The sequence below is a fragment of the Erithacus rubecula genome (assembly GCF_903797595.1).
Source record: "Erithacus rubecula genome assembly, chromosome: 1".
NCBI classification, from domain to species: domain Eukaryota; kingdom Metazoa; phylum Chordata; class Aves; order Passeriformes; family Muscicapidae; genus Erithacus; species Erithacus rubecula.
The window spans coordinates 18,871,815-18,895,189 of NC_136658.1; the positions used below are offsets into that span (position 1 = coordinate 18,871,815).

Consider the following 23,375-nt stretch of genomic DNA (forward strand, 5'->3'; position numbering starts at 1 on the left):
CCCGCGCCCTCCCGGCGCGCCCCGCGCGTCCGCTGACCCTCCCCCCTCTTCCTCCTCCTCCCGGGCGTCATGGCCGCCTCGAAGCCCGTGGAGGCGCCGGGCGCCGGCGGCGGCACCGCCGGGCTGTCCCGCTGGCAGCTGGCGCTGGTGCTGGGCGCGCCCATTCTGCTGGGCGCCGGCGCCATCTACCTGTGGGGGCGGCGGGCGGCGCGGCGCGGGAAGGGCGCGAACGAGCGGAAGACCCCCGAGGGGCGGGCGAGCCCCGGGCCCGGCGGCGAAGGCGTCTCCGGGCAGCCCGACGGGCCCGGGCACGACGAGATGGTGAGCGGGGAGCGGCGCCGCCCGTAGCGGCGGCGGGGGCCGGGGTTCCGCCCGGAGCAGCGTGGGGATGCCCGGCTGCGGTCTGCGGGGCCCGGCAGGCCCGGGCCGGTCCGGAGCGCGGCGCTCAGAGGGGAGCGGGGAGCAGCCTGCGCTGGATGGAGCTCGGGGGCGGCCTGGTCTGCGCCCCGCAGGACACGGAAGGGCCGCAATGTGTCCAACCCCGGGGCGAGCAGGGGCATCCCAGAGCACGTGGCACAGGGTTGTGTCCAGACAATCTAGAATATCCGCACCTTCTCTGAGCAACTTGTTCAGTGCATGGCCACCTGCAGAGTAAAGTTCTTCCTCGTGTTCAGGTGGAACTTCTGTACATCAGTTTCTGCCAGTTGCTTCTTGTCCCATTGCTTGGCGCCACTGAGTGGAGCCTGGACCCATCTTCCTGACACATTTTCTCCAGACGCTGATAGTTATTGATGGTGTTTCCTCTCAGCCATCTCTTCTGAAGGCTGGTCAGACCATTCTCCTTTAGGTTTTGCTCCTATGAGAGATGCTCCAGTGCCTTAAATCACGTTTATCACCCTTAGCTGGACATACTGCCAGAGCTCCATGTCTCTCCTTGGTCAGCCTGTGTGACCCACAGAGCTCTTAGCCAGGTATTTGTGGTTGTGGTTCTGCTTTTGCTGCACAGGGATTGGGATTAGTTTATTCCAAGATCAGGCATTGCCGAATGCATCTTCTCATCCAGTGACTGAGCATGGATCTGTGCTGCTGAGGGGAGAATGTACCTCTGCTTCTGAGGTCTAGAATAGCTGTGGGTAAGTTTCCTCCAGAAATAGTGTTTTGAAAAGGAAGTCTGTGAGATGTTGGATAGAGCAGAGTGGAAAGAAAAAACTATCAAGATTGTTTTAAAATGGAGTATGTTCCATGAAAATATAGAAGCCACACAGTTTATGCAGCAGAGACTTTATAAAGTGTAGAATTTGCCTGAGTAGGTGTGCTCTTAAAACATACATTTATCCTGTTGTAAATTACTGTTCAGATAAAATGGTTTGGCCAAAAACTCAAGGACAGCATGTAAGATTGGAGTCCAGATCTGATCCCATACTGCATTGTCTTCTCCCATTCTTCTGTATCACCCAAAATGCACTGAACTGTCAGACAATTTAAGCTTCCTATCTGAAATGATCAGGAGGGGAAAAACATCACCTATTGGAGACTGGAAAAAGTCAGTTTTAACTTGATGGTATGAGTGATGAAGATGGACACACTTGGACAGGCAGTGGCAGGTACATGTGGGAGTGGTGAGGAAGGTGGCAACTTCCCCAGCTAGTGAATCATAGCTACTCTGGCATTCCTGGAAGCACAGCAAGCTGTGAAACCTATGCTGGACCTTGAGGCAGTTACTTGAATGCAGTGATTTGTTCCTTCCTGGGCACCAAACACTACTGAACAAGCTGTGTACAGAGGGCACATTCAGACTGTTTACTGTGGTGGCTTTGGCTCATGGCTGCAAGCAGCATCTGGCATATTTATGGGAGTGTGCCTGCTGCGTGTGAGCTCTGGTTTGCAGGCTGCTATGACCTTTGTCTTGCTGCAGTGACTTCCCTGTTAGAGCATTCACTCTGGGTTTCTTGATTGGGCTTCTGAATTCCAGCTATATTCAGGGGTTTGTAGTCATTCTGCAGTTGCAGGAAGGAAGCACTTAAAACATTTGAAACACTTACATAGCATTTGATTTAAAGTATTGTGTTGCTCCACAAGTAGAATAACCAGAAGGTTCTGTGCATTTAAGAATAAGTTGAGTGGTATGACCTGATGCAAAGTTTCTTGAAGAGTGTCATTGCTTACACTGTAAAGAAATGAGAGATACTGCTTAGGAAAGCTGCAGAAGTTATCACATTTGACTGATTGCATGCGATAATTGTCTAGCTGGTCAAAATATAACTGCATCAGGAAAATAAAGTGCTGCAAGTTCCCAAGACTGCTTCATGTGTGTGTGGAGGATTGTCTTCCTGATTACTCATATCCAAAGCAATGATGCCATGTAGATTTCATGTTTCCTCTCAATATTTTATTATGGATATTAATGATAAGACACATGATTGAAAATACAACCATTGCAGATGCTTCACTTGTAAAATTGCTTGTCTTATATTAATTTGCCTTTCTAACGTGATGGGGTGTTTTTTTAAACTCAGTTGAATTTCACATACCAGTGTGCACAGTAAACAAGAGCCAGTAATTAATTTCACACTTGAAATACAAGAGGAAAGCCTTTTGGAAAACACATAGGTCAATGAATTTGCTACCAAGAGCTGTGCCAGCTAACTGTTCTTTTACTCATAAATGTAACTTACAACTCATACTTTTTTGTGCTTTTCATTAAATCAGCCCCTGTATCCATTTGATGTTCTGGTCACTGTTTCTGAAGACACAACCTTGAATTTTTTTTTGTTTGTTCTTTAAAAATCTGTAAGGCCCAATATCTCCCCTGTTCTTTATTCAGACTTGTTACTATTTTGCATGCTTTTAGTTTAAGCTTTTCTTTTACCTGTTGCACAGGCCTCATATTTTTTTTCCCAGGCTATGTCTGCACCAGAGGATTCTCCTGATGAACTGGCCAAGTGTGTGATCTGTGACTGACATTGTGTTGGCAGAAGCCCTTAGCACAGGTGCTATATTGGGAAAAGCTGAACTACTTTTGAGATTCCTTCTCCTGCAAGCAGAGCTCCTCAACAGTACAGTAAACTGGTATTATTGAACCAGTTAAGTGATGTCAGTAAAACTGCATCTATGGGTGGCTCAAAGGTCATAAAGCCAAATTGCATCTGTTTAATGACAGTTGTCGTTGTTTCTTATAATTTAGATGGAATGTGTTTTAGTCATTCAGTAGCAGTTGCTTTTTATGTGCTCCCCTGGTTTGTAGGGAGTATTGCAGAACTAAAACATGGATATATTGCTGTAGTTGGTGCCCAGTTGATTATTTTGTTTTTTTTTTTTTTAACTTGTTCCATTATAAATTCTTATCAGATTTTATACCCTCCTTGTCTTACAGGAGTGAGCACTGGTTAGTCTGTGAGGTAATGTGTTGGTTGCTTCAGTGTTTTTTCCCCCTGAAGTTGGAATCAGTTCCTTTTGCCTCTCTGTGATAGTCCAAATCTCACCTCTTAACTCTTTCAGCAAGTTCGTGGGGTAGCCCTGTGTTTGGTGTGAGAGCAGGTCAGCTGGGTGGCCTTGTGTATTGCAGACAAAGCCATTGGGGTCACCAGCAGTTCCCTGTCTGCACATTTTGCTGTGAGCTGGGTACTGTCCTTGGGTGCAGTGGTGGGTGAACGTGACAAACTCCTCGGCCTTTGTGGTGCCACATATCAGGATCAGCAGCCAGCTAGCATGGCTTCTTTCCAGTCTCTGTTTTAGTAGCAATTGCTGAATGCTGCCTCTCTCACTGCCCTGACATTAGATCAGGATAGGAATGAATTGAACCCCTTAGTCTATGTATGCTCACGTTGATACTCTAAAATTGATCTAAGCAAAGTAACTAAAAAGTCACTTTTATTGTACTGTGCACCTGTTGCTTAATGAGTCTTGCTATCAACCTACTGTACATTTTCTGTTTCATGCTTGCTGTAGAGGACAGGTGTAGAAAACTCCTAACTGAGTGTAGAACAGTAGTAAAACAATTGTTAGACTCTTGGCTTATTCATGGAAGGCATGGATGGAAAATTCATTTAACAGGAAGGTGGCTGAGTGAGAACATTTTGACTTTCTCCTGTAAATTTTTTCTTTCTTTTCTGTGTGTAATACATCCTTGCTCATGCTTTGAATTTACTTTTAAAGCTCATGTAAACATACTTTTTCTCATAGTGTTTTTAGTGCTAAAGAGACTTTAAGAAACATTTATATTCAGTTCATGCCTTTGTTTGAAAAGTCAAAAGAAAAAGAAGTGGAAAGATAGGTATTCAGAAAAGAACAGGATTTTTTTTGGTGGTACCTCATCTCTTCAAGAGAGTTCTCTCACTTGGAAAGAACAAAAAAAGAGGTCTAGACCAAGGCTTTATTTTTTAGCAGGTTGAATTAAGAAGGGTGAAACAATAGCTGCCTCCATGTCATCTGTCAGACAAGGGCTTATGCAATTCCTTTTCAGCCAAAAGAAAACGCTGAAACTCTCTGCTTGTGCTTCTGTTGTGAATGACTGTCATCATTGGCTGGCAGGAGATTTCTTGTTCTGCTTTGAATAACGGTTTCCCTCAAATATATTAAGTTCTGAACTGCTAGTTTAACAATATTGCCATTGCTGGGAGTCACTAAATGTTATTCTTGCAGAAGTCTGTTGCTGTTAAGTTGCTGTTTGCATGCACTTGCTGAACATTTTGTGAGGAAAGCACTTTTGCTGAGGCTAAAGTAGAAGTTAAGAAAATTTTCTCAGTGTTGTCTATTGTTTAGTTAGCAATCTGCTTGTTCAGGTACCTGGATAACTGATAACTCAATTTCACAAGTGTCCTTTAGCTTAAGCTCTATTCCAAGACTTGTTAATGAACAGTTGCTGAAAGCAGTCCTGAGATGTTATTTTTTTGTGTAGCTGCAAATAACTTCTGAGTTATTTGTTTTGTTGAGCTGTTATGAACTTACATTCATTTTATTGAGCTGGTTTGGTTGTTGCACAGATTCTTTTACTAGAAGATGACAACTGGAGAGTTTTTCTTCCTCTATATGGACCTTCACCTTGGGGATAAAAAATGTGTAGTGTGCCACATAGGATGGCAGTGGGTCAGCTGAGGAGAAGCACTGAAATTAGAAAATAATGTCTAGAATTATTACTTTGACAAGAAAATAGAAGAATAAGGTTTTTAATTGCTTGTGCATGAGGTACATGAAGTTTGTTTACATTATCAGTTACTTACATACACATCTTGTGTATGTAGTATCCAGTGTAATAATTGAGAAGAAATTCTTTAAAATATGCTTAAAAATTTTGTAGGGGGTAAATTTAAGGCTTGACAAACCTTCAAGAACTGGCATTATATGAAGAATTAATTTTCATATTCTTAATTGTGCTATCACAATAATGTGATGTGAGTTCTTTGATATCTTTTTTTTTATTTTAATACTACTACCCAAAAACCTCCAAACCAGCAACAGCAAAAAAGCCCACCAAACAAAAACACCCATTGGATTTGGTGGTGTTTTGGGTGCATATTGAGGGCTGCAGCAGAGTAGTTTGAGTAAGGGTGCAGAGATAAAACATCTCAGAGGAGCAGTCTGGTTTAAGGCAGCATCAGCCAGTTGATTTCTTCCTTTTCAGCTTCTACTGACTTTGTTGCATGACAGTATGTTGTGCTCTAAGTTCTGACTTCTTACCCCACATTTCTTGCCTCATGCAATGGGCGCAGGAGGGGGTAACCAAGGAGTCATCAAATGTTCCATGATTCATTTCTGTATGATTGGTTGTGTGATCTGTGATCCTGCAACTGTTACTGAAAGTTTACTCACATAACAGAGTTACTGATTGTAGTAACTTCAGCATCATGTCCGTAGTCTCTGAAGTTTTTGATCACTGTTTGTAGGCTTGTTTGGAGGGTTTGATGCTTCCCAAAAAGCAACACAGCACCAGTGAAAGCCCCAGACCTACCCGTGTCTTGTTTCCAGTTACAATTCCCACACCTGACCCCAGAGCAGTGGTTGCACTTGGGTGTTATCCAGCAGTTCTCATCCCTGAAATGTCTTTACTCAGTGACTGTGGGGCAGGGCTCTCAGAGTGCACATGGACTGCTCAGCCTGGGGCACATACTGGGATAGGAGATCCCTGGCATGCAGAAATTGGCAGTGATCATAAAGTAGTAACCTAGCTGCAGTTAGGCTTAATCTCTGCAGTCTTAAATAATTTTCACACTAGGAACAAATGTATGAATGTTACAACATGGCCCATATAATGTGTTTTTCTTCTTTGACCCAAGTTAATAGGAACAGCACTGAATTTTGTAGAATTATTACATAAAGGCATTTTTATGTGTTTTGCTCTGGAAATGCACAAGGAAAAATTCAAGCTGACTTGAACGCGTTTAAGTTTGCAGCATATGAATAACCCTTCTCTTTGTTATAAGAAAAACGTTGTTGTATTTGGAGGTAAATTTAGGACCTGCTGAAAATAAATTTAACCTTTTGAGACTTTGGTTAAGTTTTAAAGAAACAATTTACCAGGTACACAGTTGCGTGTCTCAGTAAAAATAGTTGCATTCTAATTTTGGCTTAGTTTCACACAGTGTACGAGTGAAGTTAGTAATCTTCTATCAAATTAAATTTGAAGCTTTACAATAGAAAAATCTGAAAGCCTTGCAGATTGCCTTGTTCTGTGAACAATGAAGATGGTAGATTAATCTCCTGTGAACCCAGTGATTAATGACTTGTAAGAGAAGAGTTTGCTGGCAATAGGGATATTCAAGAAATTCTCTCCCTTATATAGTTTCACTTGTAAGTCTCCTCTCAGGAGAGATACTTTTGTTCTATTTGGATGCCTATTTTTATGTAGGAACTGAGGCTAGTACCCATTATGTGATTTTCTCCTGCCAGGATAGGGATTCGGGCCTTAAAAGACAGGTTGTAGAGCAAGTCCTGGCTTCCCCTCAAGTTTTCAGTTTTGAAGTAAATCACTTAGATGCAAAAAATGATCAGGCTAGAATGAAATGAGCAGACATCAAGGGGAATGGGCAAGTGAAATGCAAAGCTGCTTTCAAACTTGTGTTACAGCTGTCTGGTTGTCTGTATCTGTTCAGTTTGGCCTCAGTGGATAGGTGGGTAGAGGAGGCAGAAGTATGGTCAAAGAGCAGCAGGGACAATTCCCAACAAATCCTTGAGGATCTGCAGTGCAGGTGATATGTAGTGAATCCTGCAGCTATTGTTAAAGGCACTCCTGCCCCCAGTCTGTGGCCTTTCCCTCCTCAGAAAGGTTGGTAGCATGGCATGTGTGCTCATACTTCTGTTCATTTTGGTCTGGCAGAACTGCTGCAAAGTGTTGTCCATGGAGCAAGACTGTGGCAGGGGAGCAGAAACCCAGAAGGTCAATGTTAGAATCTTTTGCAGCTCTTATTTCTTGAATATGGGTCACAGCCCTTTGAACAGAGGATTTTTGCATCTGATCCTTCATAAACCACAAGATTTGATAACTGCATTGTAAATCCAGGGATTTCAGGCAGGTAGCAGTGTTAGTTTCTGCAGAAATACAGATAATCAGTATGTGGTGCAGAACATAAAGATGCATTTAGCAGGATCTCAGGCCAGTCTGCAAAGTTTTCTGTCCCCTGCTAAGATGGTGATAGTCCAACACTTGTCATTGCATGGAGTGTGAAGCTGTAGAGGAGTCAGCTATAAAGTTAATGTGCCTGGTGCATGAAAGGCAAAACAGCTTTATTTTCCTTACAGATTTTATTTGTCTTGCTCAGTAGGTCTTTCCACAAAATGTTTTCCATGTTTAATTCATAGTCTGAGGAATCCTCTCTGGTCTTACATGCTGTATGTATTTAGAAAGGAAACTTCTATTTGAATTGCTTTGAGGGCTTTGTTTTCTTTGCACATTTAATCTTTGGAGAAACAACTTACCTCATTGGTTCTTCTGATCACCAGCCTTGTGAAAGATGACAATCTGTTTAGCCTTCCAAACAGAAATCACTGCATTGTTTATTACCATTGCAGTGAATCTTGTGAAAAGGTTGTCTCCTATCTGATACACTTGCGAAGGAAGATTCTTGTGAATTTCCAGGAATTGAAATCAGTGAGATTTTTTTTAGAAACTGGGCTACAGTTTACAACTTAGGTAATTTTTGTATCTTTGAAGATGAGCCCTAAAGTGCATAGCTTGTGTGCTGTGATGCCTTTTTAATTTGAGCTGACTTCTCATTTTCTTTTTCAGAGTCCTCTTGGTAGAGCCCAGGCAGCCAAGAACAAAGGAAACAAATACTTTAAAGCAGGAAAATATGAGCTAGCTATTCAATGCTATACTGAGGCTATCAGCCTCTGCCCTCCTGAGAAGAACCTTGATCTTTCTACCTTCTATCAAAACAGAGCTGCTGCCTATGAACAACTGGTAAGAAATTAAAGATAATCATGTGTTTATTGTAAAAAGTAGCATTATCAATTTTGTATTTGTCATTTTCATCCACTGAAGGGTCCCAAGTGATAACATCTGCTGTTCTCACAAGAAGATGCTGTTGCATCTTTTTTCAGCTCATCATACTTTTCTACATATAAATAAAATTATTTTCTGTTAACTACATTCAGTCTAATGTAATTCTTATACATCCTGTTCTTCCAAGACAAAGTTTTAATTTCTTGTTTTCTGGAACAGTTTTCTTGTATATCTCTCTGCTTGAGTATTTAACTATGAAAGAAAGGTGAAAGGTCAAATATTTTGGAAGGATGCTACTTCAAAATTTAAAGAAAAAATCTTGGAAATCCTAGTAAATGCCAAGACCTAAATTTTACACACGGGGAAGTTACATTTACTGACAACTGAGTATAATTGGTGTTATTTTAGAAGTCAGCCAGTGTTGCTTATTGTGGTATGATGGATTGATGGATTTGCTTATGAGGATGAGTTGGTGAGCTCTATAAAGGAGTGGAAAAGCTGGCTTTGTACAGTCTGAAGTATCAAGTGAGAGACTGTGCTTACATAAATCTGGTGTTAGATTTAGTCTTGTCTAACACAAATTCATGCCATAATGAATCCCAAATGTGTGTTGCTCCTCTATTAGAAAAGCCTGTTTTGATAAATTGAAATAAATTTTGTTAAAAAATGTTTTAGCACTTTGGTAAACTTGTTGGCTTCCATTATGTTTCCATCTTTTTTATTCTAGTTGTTTTACACCAGTCTTCCAGTGCCAATGTTACCTATCTTTGCATCAACTCATTATGTTCTCCCATGGGATTTGTACAGTATCTGGTGTGATATTTTGTTGGAATTCCATTTCATTTGTGTGACTTTTTTGGTGCAGGTGGTTTGCAGTGGTGCCCAGGCAGTTTCTCCCTGTGGAGAAACCAGCACAGGGAACTGAGGGGGCCCCCTCTCACCATGTTCTTTTTCTGCCCGCAGCAAAAATGGACAGAAGTGGCACAAGATTGTACAAAGGCTGTTGAGCTTAACCCCAAATATGTCAAAGCTCTCTTCAGACGTGCTAAGGCCCATGAGAAGCTAGACAATAAGAAGGAATGTTTGGAAGGTGAGTGGCTCATGCTGTGTATACTTGAAAGTGGAATTAGCTCTGGTGCTGTGGAGCACTTTGGAGATGGCAACTTCTGGAAATGTTTTGTTATTTACTTCTGTAGCTACAGTAATACAAAATCAGGTTTTTAAAACCATTCATAGCTTCTGCAAATACATATTCTTCTCTTGTCAGAAGAAACCTATTCACATTTCTCAAGCTGTCATCTTCTCATATCTGAAATGACTGCTAAGAAATTGATGTTACTGTAGCAACTCAAGGTATTCTTTTTCCTGGAAACTCCTTCACTTTAGAGAATTCATCTAACATGATGAGTGGATAACCAGGACAACAGTTGTTCCATTTCCATGCAGTAAAGAGACTTTCTTCTTCTCTGTTTTAGAGAAATTACACTACCACAGAAAGGAGGGCATGTTTGCAGGTAGAGGTATATGGTCTCTATGGGAAGACAGCTTCAGTAGTATTTTTTCTGGTGCATAGAACAGATTTAATTTTTTTAAAATATTAATACTTTGTATTTGGAAGAAATTACTGTGTCAAATCCTTCTGAAGCTATTCCTAAACAGAATACGTTTTGAACTATCAGGAAGATGTCACTGAGAAGCCATGGAAAATAGGAACTACAGGTCAGATGTGTTTTGATATGGCTCTTTTGAGTTACAAGCTACTGCTTGAAATTACCCATATCAATTTCATCAAGTGAAATCATTCCTTCTGATGTTAGGTTAAAAGAGAAATGAAATTTTCAGCTGTGTTCATTATCAAAGAAGGACAGAAAATAAGGCAGTGCTTTGGCTGGCAAATCTAACTGTTAAATTAGTTTCATTATGTGCAACAGCTAAGAATTAGGTCTACCAAATTAGAAGATAAATTAGATGTGGAAATTTTATCTATCTGTTTATCTTCTGGCAGGATGCCTTTATGCCCTTAAGACCATAATGACTAGAAAAGGACAACATTGTTCATTCAGTGCACTCCTTTGCAACCACTGTGTATCAGCTGCACTTCCAGAGTGCTGTAATAAAATCTAAGCCATATGTAGCTGCCAGGTGATAAAAGCCCCAAGAAAGATCAAGTGTCCCTATGACAGTAGGACAGTTTTAAATATAACTTCCTTTTAGTGTTAATAGCAGTAATGTTAGTGACAATTATTTTCAGCCTTGATTTCAATTTGATTTTTTGCTTACAGTTTTTTCTGATCTGAAGATTTCTTGCGGTTTTTTCCTAACTGCACTGCTTTTCTATAACCCTGCTTTTACCTGCCAACCATACATAGCCAGTAATTTCCCAGGAAGTAGGGCATGCCCATGTAGTGGAGGAAAGCAAAACCAAACAAACCTCAAAACCCCAGCCACTACCAGCAGAAAACTCCTCCAGTGATCCTTGGCAGTAAAATTTGGGAAGATGTTGCTGCGGCAGCCAAGCCTGGGGTGCAGCAGTCTTTGGTCAGAGTGTGTCTGCTGGGTTTGTATAACATGTTCTTTCTGGGGGTACCATATTTACCCAGGGACTCTGACATTTATTTTTCAAGCATATTCAGACAATACACTGCTTGAATTTCAAGTCCAGGCTCTGTTCACCTTCACTAATGTTTAAATGAAAGCAAAACAGGGAAAACTCGTGGTGGCATTGCATTAAGTGAAACTGCGTATTGCATTAAGAAACTGTGTATGGTAAGAGTGCATTTCACACTGGCAAGCTTCACTCGAGCAGCAGTGGGTTAACATTTGCAGAGGTTTCCCTGTCTGAATGAAAGGCATGTGATAGGGGCTGGCACTTTAAATAGGCCAGCAAGGTATTTCTCCTTGCTGCCTTCCAAAGTCACGGAGGTGAGCAGAAAAATGTTACATAGAATTTAGGCAGATTTCTTAAACTGAGGTGTAAGTGAGATGTGATGGGACTGAATATGAATTTTAGAGGTAGAAAATAAAGATCAGTTCCAGAAGAGAAGCTATGTTAGCACTTTCAATATGAACATCATATGAACTAATAATTACTTTCCTCAAAGTTTCAAAATGGTGAAAGCCCCTGATAGAGGTACATACATTTTCACTGTTGATTTAAGTGTGCTCGTCTCTAGATAAAACATAAACAGAATAATACATGTAATTTCTTTTCATTCACTGTCTGGAAGTCATTTTATCCTAGGAAGATAATTTTGCATACAAATTTGTGTCTTGCAAAATACAGTAAATACAGCAAAGTGGAAGCACAGGCTTTAGCCTGAGAACAGGACATGTATTAGTTTGACAGTGCCTCATTGTACTCAGTGGCACATCTTACTGTGTACTTCAGTGACTATCAGAATTCCTTTAATCTCACTTTTGTATGTTGTTTCCTAGATGTCACTGCAGTCTGCATTTTAGAAGCCTTCCAAAACCAGCAAAGTATGTTATTAGCTGATAAAGTTCTTAAACTCCTTGGAAAAGAAAAGGCCAAAGAGAAGTACAAGGTAGGACTTGTGGTACTGCTGACTAATTGTTATTTCACCTGACCAGTTGTTGAAAAGTCAGTTGTTGGCATTTTGTCAGTGACTTTGTAAACAAGTCACTGTCTCCATCTGCTCAAATGCAAGAAGCGACACAAACTGGTTTCTACAAAGCTGCCATTGTACCTATGTTATTTTCCTTTGGGACTTCTCCAAAGATTTTGGAACCTCATCAGGGAAGAGAGATCTGCTTCTAGCAGTTGTTTCCCTTTAATAATGAAATTTGTTATGACATTCAGGAGATACCCTAAGTTGATGTGCTGCCCTACATAGGGCTTTTCTGAACTTGCAACATCATGGAAACTGGGTGTGTCGGAACACATATCCATGTCTGAATGTTTGGAAACTGGAAGCATGGGGTAGCCAGGAGCAATCATTTTAAGTGTCTGTAGGTTTACAAAAAGTTTGGGACAGATATTAACACATTCTTGATTATTGTTACTAAAACATTCTTGCTTGGTTTTGATGATGGTTGAAGTACTGAAATCCTGTGTTGGTTTTGAGATGCTGGATTTCTTTCCTACAGAAATTCACATAAATGTGTAGTGTAGAGGTAACAACTAATAGTTTTATGAGTGGGGTGGGCGTGGATGGGTGTGCTTCAGAAGAGCACATCCAATGTTTTCCTGCAGGAGAGATTGAATTGTAGTTCTTGTGTGCAGTTTATTTTAAGCAAGATGTTTTTTGGCTGCAGAAAAGATTCGTTACCTGAGAGGTGTTACTTCTGGGACTTCAAGTAAAATGTGTGGCATCTGAGCCAAGTTCCACACAGAACTAGAGTATTTCCTCATTAGTCTCCATTGTAACAATGGCAGCAGCTTCTCGTGGCCAAGTTGGAGAAGAGAGAGGACTGTCATTCAGAATCGGCTTGAATTTAGGCTCGTGCTTAAATCACCAGCTTGCATTTTTCACCCAGTTTATGGGCACACCTAATGCTTTAGTACATCTACCCAAGGAGTCCTTCTAGCCACATATGTGTACAGATACAATCTCTCTCCCCCCAGAATATCATCACTTTGTTTTCACTGGTGATGGGTATTGCATTGTGATCTGAAGCTTAAAGAATCCCCGAACATCAAAATGGCAAATCCAAAACATCAGGCTATCAGATGAGATTGTGAGAGTCATACATTGGTTCTTCCATCAGGTTTTTTTTAAATAATCATGTTTGCTATCTGTTTCCATCTTTACCATCTGATATTACCACCTAATGACTTGGAATTACCTTTCTCTGTTTCAGAATCGGGAGCCTCTGATGCCCTCACCACAGTTCATTAAATCCTACTTCAGTTCTTTCACAGATGATATAATTTCCCAACCTTTGCTTAAGGGTGAGAAATCAGATGAAGATAAGGACAAGGAGGGAGAGGCTTCTGAAGTAAAAGAAAAGTGAGTGACGGTACAGTTGGAATTGTTTGGTGCTGGAATTAATTTTTCAGTGTTTTGGACATTCTGCTCAGTGTAACGTGCTGCTGTTTGTAGAGTACTTGGCATGGAGATTCCTTTGATATAAATGATATCAGTATTGCAAGTGAAACCTTAGTGAAAGCTGACTGGCTAGTTCCAAGCTTGCACTAAGCAGAGAAGGACAATGAGACTGAGAAAAAATGCTGAATATTTACTACAGTATCACAGTAAATCTTAGGAGATGGGAGAACTGGAGAGGGCTGAATGATGTTTTGGGGGAAAGGAATATTTTATACTGAAGGAGCATTTCCAAAGAAGAGAGCAAGTTAGTCTTTGGACTGACAGGGAGAAGGTGGACTAGGAAAAGGGGATTTTTAAATGTAAACATGTGTTTACAGCAACGGAGGCTGAAATGGGTGCTTTATCTTTCTGAAATCAAATTGCCCATAAGTGCCCATAAGTGTTTGTTCTAGCATAGGAAAACTTGGTTTTGTGGTTTGTTTTTTATTTTTTTAGCTGAGCCTGAGCACCACATAAATGGTTCTTTAATTTACTATGCTACTTTCCAGATTATTTTTTGGAAGATAGTGGTGCTTGTCAGTTTAGAAACCACTGCAAACAGCATTATAATTTTTTTAAAAGTAAGAGAGAATGTCCTGATCTACAGGCAGATTCACTGAATCCAGGATACAGCTGAGAACAAGGCAGTGCTTTAATTTTTTTATATTAAATAATTTCTTCCATATACAAGCTGCACATTGCTAGGTTTAATATTTCACTTTCCTGTCCATGAATTCTACCCTCTTGCTTTAAAACAGAGATTATTGCTGTTCTTCATGTGAAAAAAACCCCTCAAGACACTAATGAAGCTCACATTCAAAATCTTTAAAACATTTTTCTTCTTAATTTCCGATGTAATTTGGCCAGTTTTTGTGTAAATTTTTTTCCATCTATGATGGCTCCTTCCAGGAATGGATGTTCCAATGGGACTATGCTGGTGTTATAAAAGTATAGCACAAGTTAGTATTTGTAATGATTTGATGAAACATCTGAATGGAAATTGCAGTGTTCAGTGAATGCATGTATATATACAACTGTTTTTACATCATTTACAGCTCTGGCTATTTGAGAGCAAAACAATATATGGAAGAAGAGAACTATGACAAAATTATCAGTGAAAGCACAAAAGAAATTGAAGCAAAGGGAAGATACATGGCAGAAGCTCTGCTTCTGCGAGCTACTTTCTACTTACTTATTGGCAATGCAAGTGCTGCCAAACCAGACCTAGATCAGGTCATCAGCATGGAAGATGCAAATGTGAAGGTAAGAACCTGTCACAGCTGGATTGTAATTGGGATTGAGAAGTTAGATGATAAACTTGCAATATACTTCAAGAAGTTGTTTGTCCAAATTTTCAGATGTTTTAATGGGAATATTCTGGTTTATTTACTGTTTTGTTACTGACAAATTGGTTTTTTTCGGTATTGTTGATTTCTCAGACAGCTGTAATGAGCAGTGCAAACTAAAGGTGATAAGTAGTAGTACTAACTAAAGAATGAGGGAAGTTGAATGAATTGAAGGCTTATCTACTTTGGATAAATGAAAAACCTTAATTGCACTTCCATATTCAAAAAACATTGATGTATTTATATACATAGGAATTGAGATGGATTTTGGGAGGCTTGGAAATCCACTGAGATGAAAGTGTAGGTTGAGCTGACATTTTTGAAATTAAGGGAGCTCATTCATTTGGGTCAGTATGAAACTTTTATTCCTGCTTAGAACAATTGAAACCTGTCAGTGGGAGAAACAGGTCAAACAGAATTTGACAGTGATTGTAATGAAGCCTTAAATGTGGCTAGGGTGGCTGATGTTTCCCTGGCCATGTCTTGCAGCTGCGAGCCAACGCTCTGATCAAACGGGGCAGTATGTACATGCAGCAGCAGCAGCCTGCCCTGTCCACTCAGGACTTCAACATGGCTGCTGACATTGATCCTCAGAATGCTGATGTTTACCACCATCGAGGACAAGTAAGGAACCTTTGAGATTTGGTGCCAACACTTGGCTATTTCGGTATATACTAAAAGGAAAAATGGTGTTGTTGGACACACTTTATACTGTTTGTGGCAGAAAACCATGAACTCCTAATTGGGAACTTTTGTGGGATAAATGCACTGTCTGTTTTGGAGGTTCAGGTCAGGCAGAAGCAGTTTATTTCTGTAGCTGTAGGAAAGCCCTCTATCAGTATGAGCTGAGACTTACAAGTACTGGGGCTTTTGTACATTCACAGCAGATGAAGCTGTTCTGTGAAGGGGCCTGGATGGCAGAACAGCATTTGCACAGCAGGAAGCTTTGTTAGAGCAGAGGAAAGGTGTCCCTGATAACACCTGCAGCCCTGTGCCCTGGACTTGGATCTGTTCAGCTCATTTTCTAGCAGGCTTCTGCACCACAGACCTTTAAGATGAATGGTGCTGAAAGTAAAAAAGGAGCACTAGCCTATGCAGATAGGCTATTTGTAAGGAAGACTTCCATGGATCAAGAGTTTTCCTTGAAATTGTTGGATCTCTTTAGTGCTCAGAAATGAAAATGATTCTGTGTGTTGACTGAAGGGAGTGAAAGTTTTCTGCAGATTGACAATTTGTGTTATATAGTAGCTTCACAGTAGAGAAGATGGAGTGAACTCTGCTCCTGTGGAGGAGTAAGAATGTCAAAACCAAAGAAATGCCAACAAAAGAAGTTGAAATACAAGCTGGAAAAGCTGAAATGTTTCGCTGTCCAAATAGTCCACAGATACTGGCTACAGAGAGGCAAAACAACTTGAGAAAATATTTTGGAGGCTGGTCATAATGCTGACACAGTGATGGCAACAGTCTAAAATGCAAGCATTCTCTATTCCTACACAGGGTCATTGCCTGCTTGTGTAGGTAGCTGAAATGATGGTGATTTTTAGTTACGGGTTTCGTAGGTCTCTAGACAGTTCTGCAGCTGAGCTGGAGATGATATGAATGAGTAACTGATGCTAATTGAATTATCATGTAAGTGTCTGAAGCACAGATGAAATAGAGAAATAGGATTTTCTTTCTTCTGGCTAGCTGAAAATCCTGCTTGACCAAATTGAGGAGGCTGTGGAAGACTTTGATGAATGTATCCGATTGCGACCCAATTCCGCCTTGGCGCAAGCACAGAAGTGTTTCGCTCTGGTAGGTAATGTGCTGGGCTTTGTTCTGGAAAACACTGTTTCTCTGCTTTATTCCAGCGTAACAGGAAAGTAGGGCAACATACATCTCTGTCTTTTAATAATAAGGTAAAGAAATAATGAAACAATTTCTTCAGTTGGAGTATGAGTTTACTGCTTTCCTTCTGAAACACTCGTTGTTCAAACACTCATTGTTCATTTTTTTCTGTTCTGCGTGAGAGGAACAAAAATCTTGATTATAATTGGAGCACAAAATTGATTTTAATAAAGCTTTACTATTGTGGAAAATGGTCATTATCAAGAAATTGGAAACAAATTGTTTCAAGCTGGTATAATGACTCAGTGTGCAAGAATCTTGTCAGGACAGCTTTGCATGGTGTGAACCAGGAGGAATGCCAAGTTTGGAATTTCTAAGCATTTGAAATACAGAGAGGCGATCACAACTATCAGGCTTTATGAGTTCCTTCTTTCACCCATTTTCCTCTCCAAGTCCAGACACTTGAACATGTGGTAGGTTCCCAAAACCAGATTTGGTAGGATGTACAGGCTTTTCATCTTCTGGAACTTAGCACAGAATCATACAATGGCCTGGGTTGGAATGGATCTCAAAAATCATCTCGTTCCAACTCCCTTGTCATGAACAGGGACATCTTCCATTAGACCAGGTTGCTCAGAGTCCCATGCAACCTGACCTTGAACACTGCCATGGATGAGAACTGCCCTGGGTACTGTTCCGGTGTCTCACCACCTTTACAATAAAGAATTTTTCCCTAATATCCAATCTAAACCCACTGTCTTTTAATTTAAATCCATTCCTTTTTCTAGTGAAAAAACATTTTTACATACTCTTGTAAAAAATCCCTCTCCATCTTTATCATGGCTCCCTTCAGGTATGTGAAAGCCACAGTTTGATCACCCTTCTCTTCTCCAGGCTGAACAATCCCAATTCTCTCAATTTATGTAAAGTAACTGAATTATTATGATTCAGGCAACTCTTGGGGAGGTGGGTAGAGGCCTGATCAGCCTTCTTTCAGTCTGGTGATGGAAATTTTTTTCTTTTTTTTTTTTTTTTTTTCATTGGAATAGTATCGCCAGGCTTATACAGGAAGTAATGCTTTGACTGTACAAGCAGCCATGAAAGGCTTTGAAGATGTCATTAAAAAATTTCCAAGGTGTGCTGAAGGCTATGCACTCTATGCTCAGGTATGTTTTTCTCTCTCTTAAAGATAATGCTGCATTCTCTTGTGGTTTTTATGTTGGATATAACATTTTCTTCAAATAATAGATGAAGATTTTGGACACTAAGTTCTGAGATACGTGATGCTGCCTGGAATAGGCTAATTGCATTTATGGTTATGGGTGCTCTGGTGCAGAGGAGGTACAGGGGGAACTGGTGGAGTAGGATATAAATAATGGTAGAGGATGGTTGTTAGGAGACAGAGTTTATTCCTGCATGATTCCTTCTGCATGTCTGTGGCATCTCAGCTGATGAATGTCAGGAATCATCTGGGTAATTTGAGAGTCAGATGTGTGGAACTAGGGTAACATTTTTGTTCTATCAGTGGCATGTAGTGGTTTAAAACAGCTGTTCAGAGTGCACTTGTAACAGACGGGAATTTCTTTTCTAAGAATACACTGCTGATTTTAGTGGGAAGCATGACACATTCTGATTTTAAGTAGGTAGGCAATATATATTCATCTCCTTCTGAAAGAAGTATATGTGAAAAAGGAAGAGTTGAAACTTGTGGGTACAGACTTTTAGAATGCTTTTTATTGAAAGCACACAGCATGTTCCTTGTGGATATCCCATTACAGTGACAGTATGGTTAGTAATTTGTGCACTTAAAGCACAGAAGCTTTCCAAAAAGCCTCAATTTTGAAACTTAACTCTGGTAACTGATTTGCCTGTCCTCTCTACCATAAATGAACTACATCCAGTCTCATGTTGTCAATAGAGTTTTAATTAGAATTAGCCAAGTGCAGAGTGCACGCTTTGGTTGTTTATTGACAAATGGGTTTCTTTTGATCCAGGCACTAACTGATCAACAGCAGTTTGGCAAGGCTGATGAAATGTATGATAAATGCATTGACCTTGAGCCAGACAATGCCACAACATATGTTCATAAAGGGTATGTATTGCATTTGCAGTCCTTTTGGTTGAGAGCAGTTGGCATATTTAGGTGAATCAACTTGAATTGAATGTTTATGTTTAGAAGTTTAGAAAGGAAAAATAACTTTGTGAAAGCATCTTTGTGCTCCTAAATGTATTTCTGTATTTTGTCTTGACAAAGCTGCAAATGAGATTCAGGAAAGTTTCCTCAGTGCTCATTGCTAATTGAGTAGCTGCTTGAAATACATATGACTTTTCCTTTAGCCCTATTATTTTCAGCTTTGTGTTGAAGCTTCTTTCATAAAACAACATGTACCAGACAACATGTTTCTCTTGGGAAAAAAATTGCCTTCTTTAGTGTCATTAAAGCAGTAAAGAGGCTTATTGAAAGTGACTTTCACATAGGTGTTTTTAAAAGTCATGAAGTTACTAAGTTACTGTGCACACGCATTAGGAATTAAATACATTGTACATTTGGGATGGTTTTACTTACCATGATGGGAGTTTTGGGAGGAGTATGTGAATGAAGTCTGTTTGAAATTTTCTTTCTTGTAGTTTACTTCAGCTCCAGTGGAAGCAAGATTTAGACAAAGGATTAGAACTCATAAGCAAGGCCATTGAAATTGATAACAAATGTGATTTTGCATATGAGACCATGGGAACGATTGAAGTGCAAAGGTAATTGCTGAATTGCAGTGTTAAGAGTTCTTAGTTACTTCTAAAGTTACAGTAGTTCTTTAAATTTCCTCATGGATCCTAAGTCTTGAGATTTACCTGGTGTCCTGTAAGGCCAGCTCTTACCCATGGTCCTGATTTCTGTTCTGCAACTCTTAGGTAAAGCCCTCCATTCTCCGTGACATAATTGTGATTTATGATCTGACAGCTTCTCATCACCAATTTCATACTTAATGGACAACATGCAGATGAGTCCATGTATTTTTAAATACATCCATTTTAAGTGACTTCCTTAGTCATTACATGGCTTTGTGTGTATCTGATGTTGTCCTTGGATACTGGACTGTCTGTACTGAGGATCCTGTGCTGTTTTCTCCTGCAGCAGTTGTCAGTTCTTGGGGGAAGAGGAATGCATTGTTCTGTAGCATTGTATTGCAACTGTGCAAAGGTTTAGGGTGTAGCTGATAGTACCACTATCATCTTTTTAATCTGTGTAGTCCTCTAAAGGACAGGCAATTAAACTAATGCCATGAGAAATTTTGCAAGCATTTCTTATTTAAATAATGTGCAAGTTTCCCTCTTTTGTATAATAAGTCCTTTAGGGGGAGATGAGACTTCATTCAGTTGCCCAGAATTATCTTTGTAGTGAACTTGGTGTCCTGTGGAGAACATTTTATCCTGCACCACCCACCACCTGTTGGGGGTCTTAAGAGGAAGACTTTAACAGCTGTCCTAGTTGCTTAGGCTTGGTAACAACTTGTCTGCATTTACTCAGCATCACCACAAGTTCTTGTGGTTGCTCCTGAAGTCCTTTTAAATTATTAATGGAGGAGAGCATAAGTTCTGAAAGAAAAACATGTTTTAGAGATGACAAGATTGCTTTGGCAGTCTTAACTAAATTTTTGTTTATTTCAGAGGTAATCTGGATAAAGCCATTGAAATGTTCAACAAAGCTATCAACCTGGCCAAATCAGAAATGGAGATGGCCCACCTCTACTCACTCTGTGATGCTGCCTACGCCCAGACAGAAGTTGCGAAGAAGTATGGCTTGAAACCACCAACACTGTAAAGAAACAAGGAGGAAATGACCTTGCAAAGTGAAGTTGCCCACTTCAGCCAGCCCTAAAGACACTGTTGCAGACCATGCTGAATGGTGGAACTTAGTTTTTTCCCGTTCGTGGTGTTGTCATTTGCTACATCTGTTAAATGTTTAGGTGTTGTGGGAGTGGTTGTTCAAGGAAGTATGCAGTGCTGCATCTTGTTCCTACTGCAGCAAAAACCTTAGAGTGTGTTAAGGGAAATAAAGTTGCAGGGGAACCAAAGGAACATATTTTGGCCATGCAAATAAAAACTTCACACTGGTTCATTTTGGGTGATTATGTTGTGGGCGATTTTTGCTTTATCAAATAATATTACAGCATGTGGGGTTTTTTCCTGTTGATTTTAAAGGTAATACTAGTCAGTGCTGTAAAATAGGTTTCTTTTTTATATCCAATTAATCCTTGAGGGTTGATTTTAATTTTGCAAAAATTAATTTTCAAACTTTAATAATAGAGGTTTTTTTTTTAATTCAGTAGATGTGGAGAGGATACCTGTAAATACATGCAAGCATGCACAATCTTCCCTTAAATCCCCTTCCACCCTCTGCATAACTTACATAGAAATAGTCCTGTGGCAGCTATTAGGGAATTAATTTGATAGTCCTTATTCTCACCCCAGAAAGCCCTAGAGTACTGCATAGGAGAGCAAGGAAAAAGGTTGGCTGGGAAAGGAGGTCAGGTAATACTGCTTCAGTGTAGACTTTACTGGAAGAAAGAATGTATTCCTGTACAGCAGTCCTTACTTGAATGTCATGGGAAATTGTTCTGGAGGGTTCAGAGGGACTTTCAAGAACATAAAGCACTGCTGGGAGTCAAGCTCCAAAAGGTAAGGTCATGCTTGCATGTAATCTTTGTAATCACTGATGCTTTTGTATAAATGCACCAGCTGATAGACTAAATTCTCTTCAGTCTCTAGAGACTGCTGGGTTATGATCTCCTTTTAAGAGCCCCTTGGCAGGAGGGATTAAGTGAGATAAGGAACAAAGCATAGGCTCAACCTATCGATTTGCAATCTGCACTCATTTCCTTGTTCTGTAGACCCTGTCTTGTCCAAGATTATAAATACTGTAGAAAGGAAGCAGTTGTGCTGCAAACAGCAGATGGGCAAATTACGAAATAGTTTTTCTCTCATTAGGACCTTCACAGAGGGCCCTCTTGCTTTGGGTTTTCTTTCTGGTGTGGAAGTCAGTCAGTCAGCCCATCTTGCCTTTCCCTGGATTGATGTGGCTAGACAAACCTCATGCAAATGATGTAGCTTAATTTGACACACTAATTTGGGCTTCTTTCCATCCTGAAATCATAGATTTGTTCGTGGTGAATTGTCTAATGTATTTAACCTTTTAAAGAAAATGATGCTGTAGTCAAACTGTCTTGGTCTGTAGGTGTGCCACCATACAGCAGTAGCTTGCATTTCAACTTGACCTTCTTTTCTCCCAGCAACTACATTGAGTATTCAAGTGGTGAGGGTAGACCTAAAGATCTAGTTATTTTAGTAGCTCATTAGGTGATCTGAAATCATAGCACTGATGTAGAATTGAAGATATGGGAAGGTACTGGCAGCTTCTAGGGGCACTGAATGTAACAAGTGTCAAATGTCTTCTCCAACTTCCAATCTCTGCATCAATTATCTGAGTACAAAAATATGCCAGACTGAGGAGTCCTGTTCTCCAAGGAGTTTTTATTCGCATGGCCTTATTTACATTGGCATTTTCTCCTCATCACCCCATCTGTACCCCATTCCTTACCCCACCCAATCAATTAAGGGAAAAAAGCATGTGCTGTCAATAACTAGCATTCCAAATCATCACAGACTTTTGCCTGTTCTTCAACTAGTTTGAAACTGCACTGAAAGGATGCATTGTCTGTAATTTTTTTTGTAAATGACATATCACCTGTAAACTGAAAAAATAAATACTACCTTCAAGTATCTCTCTCTGACATGAATAAGAACAGGTTTGATGAAGGTGTTCTCTGCAGTGATGAGCTCTGCTTATGTTCTAAGTCTAGGAAGAACTGATAATTGACTGACTCCTTGTCATCTTCTCTCACTTCAACCTTTAAGAAAGAATGACGAGGAGATGTGGAATCAACAAATCCGATCTCTGCTTGCTTCTGTCACCCACAGAGGTACGATCTTGAGAGCTGAAGATTACAGTGGAAAGGAAGCTGAACCAGAAAGGCTGGGAATCGGATAGCTGAGACCCTGTTAATGTGTGCATGCAGGTGCATCCCTGTGATGAAAGGGGTGATACAGTTGAGGTTTTATTTTAAGCCAAGTGTTCATGTAAACTTTGAAGTGAGACAAATATTGCTGCTATTAAAAAAAAAAAAAAAGTTGAAATTATGTAGGAAGCCAATACTGAAGACTTGGATAAACCCATGTATCCTAAAGGAATACTCTGGTAAGTTGCTTCTACAATTATACAATTGTCTAGCAACTTGATTCTCATCATGTGTGGTCCCTGTTGCTCACAGAGACAACGTGCTCAGGCACACAGTGATTCTTGAGACGACCTGCACAGGGCCAGGAGTTGGACTCTGATCCTGATGGGCCCCTTGCAATTCAGCATATTCCATGATTCTAAGCTGGGACTTGAATTATTAGGATCTAACTGCAAATGGAAAGGAAACAGGAAATTAACATCCACCGAAGAGCTGTAACTTACTCTGTAAGTATCAAGAATGGCTTAGATGCAGCTTCAACCAGCCCAGCAATCCTAACACTGCCTAACTTTTGCCATTTCTTTAATTTAAACTCTTGCAGGCTGAAATTCTGGAACTGTTTCAGGGTTGTTACTGATTAGTTTACTGGTGCATATGTATCGTATGGATACTTAAAAGTGCCTGCTTTCTACAAAAAGGTTGAGTA

General features: G+C 40.2%; 1 protein-coding gene across 1 annotated transcript; it reads left to right on the plus strand.

Moving 5' to 3' along the window:
- The first annotated feature begins 35 nt into the window (after positions 1-35).
- On the plus strand, positions 36-22,433 carry TOMM70 (translocase of outer mitochondrial membrane 70). The gene is made up of 12 exons (XM_079317471.1): positions 36-321; positions 8,222-8,395; positions 9,401-9,527; positions 11,873-11,982; positions 13,259-13,407; positions 14,541-14,748; positions 15,321-15,455; positions 16,518-16,625; positions 17,708-17,824; positions 18,653-18,750; positions 19,287-19,409; positions 20,322-22,433. The coding sequence occupies exons 1-12, from the start codon at positions 70-72 to the stop codon at positions 20,473-20,475; spliced, it is 1,755 nt and encodes a 584-aa protein (XP_079173597.1). The 5' UTR covers positions 36-69; the 3' UTR covers positions 20,476-22,433.
- Positions 22,434-23,375: the final 942 nt, after the last annotated feature.

Coding starts and splice junctions, on each gene's coding strand:
- TOMM70 (XM_079317471.1), top strand. CDS start 70: ATGGCCGCCTCGAAGCCCGTGGAGGCGCCGGGCGCCGGCGGCGGCACC. Junction 322..8,221: donor GGCCCGGGCACGACGAGATG/GTGAGCGGGGAG, acceptor TTTCTTTTTCAG/AGTCCTCTTGGTAGAGCCCA. Junction 8,396..9,400: donor CTGCTGCCTATGAACAACTG/GTAAGAAATTAA, acceptor TTCTGCCCGCAG/CAAAAATGGACAGAAGTGGC.